The sequence below is a fragment of the Vulpes lagopus genome, chromosome 5 (genome assembly GCF_018345385.1).
Source record: "Vulpes lagopus strain Blue_001 chromosome 5, ASM1834538v1, whole genome shotgun sequence".
Lineage (NCBI taxonomy): Eukaryota > Metazoa > Chordata > Mammalia > Carnivora > Canidae > Vulpes > Vulpes lagopus.
The window spans coordinates 45,267,347-45,276,877 of NC_054828.1; the positions used below are offsets into that span (position 1 = coordinate 45,267,347).

At 40.8% G+C, this 9,531-nt stretch overlaps 1 protein-coding gene across 1 annotated transcript in view; it reads left to right on the forward strand.

The window, feature by feature from the left end:
* C5H2orf74 (chromosome 5 C2orf74 homolog) overlaps positions 1-8,842 on the forward strand; it is a 30,324-nt gene extending 21,482 nt beyond the window's left edge. Inside the window, exons 2-4 of the mRNA XM_041757422.1 lie at positions 7,373-7,486; positions 7,583-7,751; positions 8,521-8,842. Of these exons, the coding sequence (XP_041613356.1) occupies positions 7,373-7,486; positions 7,583-7,751; positions 8,521-8,694 (457 nt within the window). The 3' untranslated portion in view covers positions 8,695-8,842. The remainder of the gene's footprint in view (positions 1-7,372; positions 7,487-7,582; positions 7,752-8,520) is intronic.
* Positions 8,843-9,531: the final 689 nt, after the last annotated feature.

Here is a 9,531-nt window from a genome sequence, read left to right on the forward strand (position 1 = left end):
CACAGATTTTGGCAGCTTCCCAAATATTGTCCCCCCAGGGAGCAAAATTAAGGAGTTTTAATGTTTTTATTATTTTTCAGGGATGTATAGTTGACATACAATGTTACATTAGTTTTCAGGTGTACAGCATAGTGGTCTGACAAGTCTATAGGTTATGCTATGCTCACCACAAATAGAGCTACCGCCTGTCACCAAAAGTCAGGGGTTTTTAAAGACAAAAAGGGAATGCTTGTATAGGCTGTTTACAAAGAATTTTGATTGGTGTTGGTGGCAGAAAACTATTCTTGACTAAATGTAATTGGTTGCTAAGGCTATCACTAAGCCAAGGTCTATCACTGTAGCAAGTTGGTGCCTAGTCCTAGAAGTACTTGTGATTTGGCCCAGTTAAAAAAATTCATCCATCCTCTCAGATGTGCCCACGATCCACACCTTTTTTTAAAAAAATTTAAAAATTTAAATAAAACGTTTTTTAAAAGTAAGATATTTGGGGCCCTAAAACAGTGAAACAAAGTGGATAAGATTTAAAAGATAGAGCCAAAAAAATAATAATAAAATAAAATAAAAGATAGAGCCAGAAGCCAATAAACTTTTGAAAATAAAAGTGAAGATTAGGGGATCCCTGGGTGGCGCAGCGGTTTAGCTCCTGCCTTTGGTCCAGGACGCGATCCTGGAGACCCGGGATCGAATCCCACGTCAGGCTCCCGATGCATGGAGCCTGCTTCTCCCTCTGCCTGTGTCTCTGCCTCTCTCTCTCTCTCTCTCTCTCTCTCTCTCTCTCTCTCTGAGTGACTATCATAAAAAAAAAAAAAGTGAAGATTAATATTTATCAGAGTTTAATTAATATATTTATATATAAATATAACCATCAATGCCATTTATAAAACAGTAAGATGTTCAACAATAAGTAAACAATTATAATGCTTCTATAAACTAGAAAAGTGTATAGGTATTTTTAAAAAATCATCTTTTTGAAAATCATTGAAAAACATTGGGGAAATGTTAACATTTTGAGGAAACACATATGTATTTTTATGACTTTAAAAGACTTAGAATCATAGGGTGCCTTGGTGGCTCAGTCAGTTAAGTGTTTGAGTCTTGGTTTTGGCTCAGGTCATGATCTCAGGATCAGGGCATGGGAGGTGCTCCATGTTCAGTGGGGAGTCTGCTTGAGATTCTCTTCCTCCCTCTATCACGGCCCCTCCTCCCCTTGCTCACTCTCTCAAAATAATAAATCTTTTGGGGCAGCCCAGGTGGCTCAGCAGTTTAGAGCCACCTTCAACCCAGGGCGTGATCCTGGAGACCCGGGATCAAGTCCCACGTAGGGCTCCCTACATGGGGCCTGCTTCTCCCTCTGCCTGTGTCTCTCCCTCTCTCTCTGTGTCTCTCATGAATAAATAAATATTTAAAAAATAATAAATCTTTTAAAAAATTAGAATCACTATATATATACTTTGTTAAACTTACCATTATTATAAACACTATGAAACCAGTTTCCCCACATCTTTCTGTATAGAGCTTATCGCCAGATATTTCATTGTTTGCCAATCTGTTGAGTAAAAAAAAATACCTCAGTGTCGTTCCAATTTGCTTTCTCTCATTATAACTGACCCTAGACATCTTTTTTTTTTTTTTTTTAAGATTTTATTTATTTATTCATGAGAGACAGGCAGAGGGAGAAGCAGGCTTCCTGCAGTGTGCCTGATGTGGGGACTCAATCCTAGGATCCCAGGATCACACCAAAGGCAGAGGACGCTCAACCACTGAGCCACCCAGGCATCCCTCTAGGCACCTTTTTGTACGTATAAGGTCTATTTGTTTTTCTATAGATTCTTTGTTTCCCAGTCCTTTGCCTTGTGAAAGGTGAAATAAAAGAATCACTTATGTCAAGGGGTTTATAAATGGAGCCAGGGGGCTATTAAGGAGTGTGTTGGGTCAGGAATCCTGGATTGTAGGACACATGAGCCCCACTCAAACCAGTTAAGCCAAAAAGGAAAGGCATCAGTTCACACAACTTAACAGCTTCCAGGCCACAGTGAAAAAAAATCAAGACTTCCGGCATTGTTAGATTAAGCAGAGTCATTTGTAATTTGTCTCTCTCTGTATCGCTCAACCCTGCTCTCTTCTTTGCTGGTAGGCTCTGCACCTGTCTTGACTTGGAGATTAACTGAGCTGATTAGATCACATGTTGACTCCTGCACTGTGCACTGTTTTGATGAGCAGGCCTGGGTCCTGTGTGCTCCCCTGGTTTTCACATTCAGGCAGCTGTGACGTGTAGGTCCCCTGAATGTCCTTGCTGTGATCCTGTAATTCAGGGATCATGCTTTTGTTGGAGGAGATCACCAGATTGCATGGGTCAAGGCCTCGGGGAGGTCGCTGGGGACTCGCACACACCATGTACCCAGCTAGAACACAGTGTGCTGCAGATTCGGCCTCCGGCAGGGCCTACACTTTGGCTACTCCGCACAAGGAACCCGAAGGCAGGAGTGGGGGACAGGGCAGACCGCTGGCCCTAGAAGGAGTGGATATCTGACCCCAACGTGGCAGATGCAAGGAGCAATAGAGGAGTCCTCCTTGCTCCAAAGACTCTGAAAGCCTGCTCTGTCTTGCTTTTACGTCCTGTTAAGATACCAATTTAGAGAAACTTTTACTGTCTATTGGGCATTCTTGGTTCGAAGGATTAGAAAGCAGGTTTTGATAAGAGGAGGGACATTTTTAGGGTTCTGGGAGCTGGAGGATGAGGAATAAATGGGGCAGGAGGTAGGACATGACAAAGAGTGTGAAAGACCCTGCCACTCCCCAGCTGGCCTGAGGCTGGAGCTGCACAAGGCACAAGTTCGGGATGCAGGCAGGTGACATGGTGTTATCACTGAGCTGAAGTGACAGCTGCGAGAAAGCGAGAAGGAGCCCAGTGTCTGGTGATAGAATCATGGAAGAGCTAGTCCAGGGTGGGGAGGTGGGGACAGGTAAAGGGCTGAGGTCGGCGTTGGGCATTCACAGGGGAAACAAACTGAGCAAGAGGGGGGAGATAGAAACAGGATTTCCATGTGCTGGTTTTCTTTTTCCAGTGCTTGCCACATACCAGGCCCCTTTACAGATGGCTTCCCTTTCCTCTGTTCCACAAGTCAGTTTTTAAAATTGTGATAAATATATATAATACAAAATTTATCTTTTTTTTTTCTTTTGCCATTTCTAAGTACGTAGTTCAGTGGCTTAAGGACATTTATGTTGCTGTGCAGTCACCACCACCATCTGTCTCCAGAACTTTCTCATCATCCCAAGTTTAAACTGTATCCATTAAACAATAGCCCACCATGTCTCCCCTCAGCCCAGAGCCTGATAATCATGGTTCTACTTTCTGTGTCTCTGAATTTGACTATTGCAGGTACTTGATAGAAGTGGAATCATACAATATGTATCCTTCACTTAGCATCATGCCTTCAAGCTTCATCCATGTGTAACATGTATCAGAATTTCATTCCTTTTTAAAGCTGAATAATATATTCCAACTTGGGTTGTTTCTACCTTTGGGCTGTTGTGAATAGTGCTTCTGTGGACATGGGTACACAAATATCTGTTCTAGTCCCTCCTTCACTTAACTTTCGTAGATGCCCAGAAGTGGAACTGCTGAGTCATTTGGAACTCTATATTTAGTTATTTGAGGAACTGCCATACTGCTTCCCACTGGGGCTGCACCATTTTTACATTCTCACCAACCATACACAAGGGTTCCAATTTCTCCACATTCTGACTAGCACTTGTTTTCTTTTCTTTTTAATAATAGCTTTATTAATGGCTATGAAGTGGTTATCCCATTGTGGTTTTGACTTGATCCTTAATGATTAGTGATGTTGAGCATCTTTTCATGTGCTTACTGTCCATTTGCATATCTTCTTTGGAGAAATGTCTGTGCAAGTCTTTTGCCCATTTTTGAATTGGGTTGTTTTTTATTGTTGAGTTTTAAGAGTTCCTTATTTATTCTGGATATTAATCCATTATCAGACAAATGTTTTGAAAATACTTTTTCACCGTTGAGTATGATGTTAGCTGCGGGTTTCTATAAATTGCCTTTATTATATTGGGGTAGTTTCCTTCTATTCCTAGTTTGATGTTTTTCATCATGAAAAGGATGTTAAATGATGCCAAATGCCTTTCCTGAATCAGTTGAGATGATCATATGTTTTTCTCCTGTTCATTCTCTTAATGTGGTGTATTACATAGATTTTTGTATGTTGAATCATCCTTGCATTTGTGGAATAAACTCCACTTTGTCATGGTGTTTAATCCTTTTAATATGCTGCTAAATTCAGTTTGCTAGTACTTTGTTGAGGATTTTTGCCTTAGTCTTCATAAGGGATATCAGTCTTTTAGCTTTTTTTTTTTTTTTTTTTTGGTAGTGTCTTTGGCTTTGGTATCAGGGTAATGCTGGCCTCATAGAATGAGTTACAAAGTGTTTCCCTTTTTTCAGTTGTTTGGAGAATTTGAAAAAGATTGGTTAGTTCTTTAGATGTTTGATAACATTCCTTTGTGAAAACATCTGGTCCAGGGATTTTCTTTGTTGGGAGGTTTTTTTTTGTTTTTTTTTGTTTTTTTTTTTTAAGAATTTTATTTTATTTATGATAGTCACAGAGAGAGAGAGAGAGGCAGAGACACAGGCAGAGGGAGGAGAAGCAGGCTCCATGCACCGGGAGCCCGACATGGGACTCGATCCTGGGTCTCCAGGATCGCGCCCTGGGCCAAAGGCAGGCGCCAAACCACTGCGCCACCCAGGGATCCCTGTTGGGAGGTTTTGATTATTGATTCAGTCTCCTTATCGTTCTATGCAGATTTCCTGTATCTTCATGATTCTGTCTTAACAGGTTTTGTGTTTCTAGAAAGTTTCCCATTTCATCTGAGTTATTCAGTTTGTCAGCATTTAATTGTTCATAGTACTCTCTTAGAATATTTTTTATTTCAGTAGAATTGGTTGTAATTTCCCACCATCATATAATTTTGAGCACACACCTATGTGCCAGGTGTACTTTGTTAGGCTCTGGAACCCATCTTTGAATATCATGGTATCACAGACTTACAGTGCAGCAGTGCATTTAAAATGTTATTTAGGGAGCAAAGTCGGATAACCTTCCACTTTTCAGAATTATGTTAACTATAAATAAATTTAAGACATTGATTCCCAAGTCATATTCAGGGAAGGAACGCCCTTATGATAGTCTTATCAGCCCTTACTTTTTGCTAAAGGTCTCTGGCCTCAGACTGTGTCTGGTAAATAGTCTTGGAGACAGGACCCACTAGCAGCGGTGCACTGCAGTCCAGCACTACTCATGGAACCACAGGTACTCAAACTCAGTATGGGGATAGGGCCCCTTTTCCATTTCTATTCAGTATAATATCCATGCAGTAGATGACACAAGATACACTAGTCTTAAGGATACAGTTTTGGGGGTTTTTACATACGTCTAGATCTGTGTAGCCAACAGTAGATCTAAAATATTCCCATCTCTCAGAAAAATCCTTTATGTGTACATGAGACATGGGAAGATTTGGGTCCTAAAAGTCTTAGTCTAGCAGCAGTATAGAGTAAGGAGAATGAGATGGATTCTGAGTCTTCATCTGGGAGCCTTGAGGAGGCATCTGTAAATTCTGTTCACTCTTCCAGGAGTGGCTCAGATGTTGACATGTTCGTAAAAATCAGGCATGGCCTGAGCCCTCCAACAAGCTCTCACTTGTGCTTACATACATGCCACACACAGACCCATCCATTCAACATTTATGGGATTCGTAGGTCCTGACCTGGTGGAGTATCCAAAGGTATAACACCACAGTCCTTGCCCTTCTGAAAGAGAGCCAGTGTGGCTGCAGCCCAGAGACCCCCAGGGCTCATTTTCTCATTTTTTAAGATGTGGTTTGCAGCAGCTACCATTTTCCATTGTACCTTCCTTTGCTTCTCAGAAAACCCTAGCTCCTCCCTCCCCCTTCCTGTCATGGGCATCACTCACTGACCTGAAAGTTAGGTTGGAAGTGGGGTCATCTTGACTCTGCTCATCTTGCTCTGCTCCTGCTTCCTCAGCCACGGCTTCTGGAGTTACCAGTTTGCTTATTTGTCCAGGAAGTGGGTCCAGTGATATAGTATTAGAAGGACATGGGCTCTTTAGTTTGGAGAGCATCCATTAGGGGGTAAGTTGATTACTATTGAGAGGGATTTCATAAGAAGGAAGTGGGAATGGGACGCCTGGGTGGCTCAGTGGTTTAGCACCTGCCTTAGGCCCAGGTTGTGATCCTGGAGTCCTGGGATCGAGTCCCACATCGAGCTCCCTGAGTGAAGCCTACTTCTCCCTCTGCCTGTGTCTCTGCCTCTCTCTGTGTGTGTCTCTCATGAATAAATAAATAAAATATGTTTTTAAAAAAGGAAGTGGGACTAGTTGTTCATTGTCTGTGAAAGAAGCAGTAAGAGAAACAGGCTCGGGTTAAGAAAGGAAACCTGGTGTTTGGAAAGCAGGAAGAAAATCCTCGTCCGAAGAGTGGCCAGGATGGTGCCACATGGCCTTCACCCCAGCCCTCTGATAGGAGAGGACAGCGAGATGGCAACCCAGAGGAGAGTTTTTTAGTTCTCCTAATTCCAGGCAACAGATAGGGTTGGGCTGACACTCTGGTCTTTCTAACTAAACCGTTCTATGATTCTATGATGTCACTGAAGAGAAAAGAATGGGGAGCTGGGCTTGGCTCCAGCTGCTCCAATTCCTTTCCTCTGGATTCTGATAGTTTTTGGGGTGAGGGGAGATGAGCTGAGTGATCACACGTGTCCCAGCTCAGTCTCCCCTCTAACCACCTCAGACCCCACCACATTTATGGAGAGAAATTAGCCAGTGTGAGTCAACTTCATCGAAACAAGCACAGCATCTTTTATGAAGCTGATCAAAAGAACAACAATGAAAAATAGCCTTTTATTCTTCTGTTTCTAGAAAAGTTAAAGAACAAGAAAACTACATTCAAACTAAGCTGGAAAAGAATATTTGTACAACCTGTGATTGTGAGAGTGGACAAGTCTTCTAGCTAAGCCTATGAGCTTTGAAACCACAGCAATCACTTTCTTCATCCTCCTTCTAATTTGCTTCGTTTGCATCCTCCTTTTATTGGTGGTTTTTTTATATAAATGGTATAAATCCATGCTGATAAATTGGGATCAGATTTCAAGTCACACTAGCAAATGTATCTAGAAATAATATAAATCAATTTAAAATAGAGCAAATAATGCTATAGCTATTTACTTTTTCCACTTCAGAATTTTAGAAATTCTAATTTCCTGTTTAAAAGTGAAGTTCCCTACCAAGTAAATCACGACCATTCTCTTCTGAATTTTCTACTTATTTGTTTTCAGTTCCCAAAGCAAAGTTGAAGAGACAGAAAAAGTTCCTTGTACAGATGGTAATGGAGGTGAAGAATGTGTAGCTGCTGCTAATGTGGAAACAAACAATACAGGAAACCAAGAAAAGTAAGTCTGTATCGTAGAATATGATAGAAAGCCATTTTGGGGTGTGATAATGGTGGCTAACATGCATGAATTTTTAAAATCCTGCTGATTATCTAGGACTCATGTAACACAAATCATGGACTTGAATGCACCCACGAGGCCTGGCATTCTTGTCCAGAGACGGAGTAAAGACGTGGCGGACACACCCTTAGAAAACAAAGAGATGGAAGACGAGGAAGACAAAATGAAAGAGAAGCAAGAGAATGTTAAAGGGAATGGCGAAGAGGTGATGGGCTTTTCTCCTCCCAAGGTCCAACTCAGAATTCCTTTCATTGAAAAAGTGGTAAATAATTTGGCTAGGTGCAATGAGCTAGTCTTGCTTGAAACTTAAGTTTGTTTCTAGAAGGAGCACAATGTCTGCAATCATCTAAACCATTCTTCTTAGTTCATGTTATTAAACTAGTCATGTATTCCATCCAAATCTAGATACTTGCTCATTCTTCACTCTTACATTTGTGGTGGTCTTAATGATTCCCCTTCATTTTGCTTTTCTCAGAATCCCAGGATTTTAGAGCTGGCGGAGTCCTTGGAGATCATCTAGGGATCCAGGCTTCTCATGTTACAAATGAGAAAATGGGATGAATTGTGCAAGGTCATTCCTCCACCGGGGCCAAGCTCAGGATCAGACCCCATGTCCCTGTTCTGGTTCCAGGCTCCTTGTACAACAGCACACAAACATTGCCTGGACCTTCTTGAGCTCCCTGTCGGGACCCTATGATAGGAACAGTTCACATCTTCCCTCAACACAAGGCCCATGCCCAGAGGCAGAAAGATGGTTCAGGGGGCTCTTTTATAACCATAGAAATATGAAAATGAGATCATGATGGATTATCACTGCTTTCCTGTATCATTTAGAAACACATCTTATGTTTCTCACAATGTTTCTATATTTAATTTAGAATATAAACGAAATTAAAAAATATAATGTTTTTTAAAGCGGAACTTGTTGCCTTCATAAATTGATCATTTATACTGTTTGTTCCATTCTCTTGCAGGATGACGATATCCAAAAACCACCCATACCTCTCACTAAAACTCATTCAGTTGTTGAAAACCAGAAAAGACCTTTAAAAGGAGTGACATTTTCTAGGGAGGTAATTGTTGTGGACCTTGGAAAGGAATACCCGGCACCTCGAAGCTATACTCGAGAACATAAAGAGAGAAAATGAGCTCAAAAAAAAAAAAAAAAAAAAAAAAAAGCTGAGAGTGAAAGAAATATAAGCTTAGACTAACAATGAAATGACTGGTGGTTACAAGATCATGTTGAAACAGCAAAATATGGGGAATTAAGCAAATACAAATAGTATTTTACCTTTGTGCAGAAAGAAGTGGGCTACATGCAAAATTCTGTAAAATACCCAGAGCTTGAATATAGTTTTTTTTGAAAACTCAAATCTGAGTTCAAGAAATTGATTGTATTAAGTGTCCTTAAAACAGTGTCTACTCAAACACTGTTCTAACATGTAAATAAAGTTATTTGTGTTTGTGCAGATGTCTGTTAGGTAAATCATATTTAAGGGGAACTTTGGAGATAGTACCTGTTCTTGATGCTCTCATCACAGGCATTCATGACCAATGGCATTACTGCTATTGTCATAGAAACTTCCAATAACAAGGACTAAGATCTCCTACTACATAATCCCTATTGAGCTCAATCCTCAAACCCTAATAGTACCGACAGATGCTTTTTAAGACTTACAGAAAACAACCTACCACCATCAGTCAAACATCCTGGTACTTTAGGCAAGTCCTACGTTTATACTATTTTTTATTTCAGTAGTTTAAAATTTGCTGTCCCTATGTGGCATGTGAAGGACAAGCCGTTAAAGCATCATCCAAACCACTGCAGTAAACGTGTGAAAAGTACAAGGGGCTACGAGAGAGATAAAAAGCAGAAGACATAACACTCGATTCAGGGGCTAGCACATGGTCATACATATGACACACACTCGATAAATGTTGAGTGAGAGAATAAGTGAGTGATACAATTAAAAGGTGTGACTAAT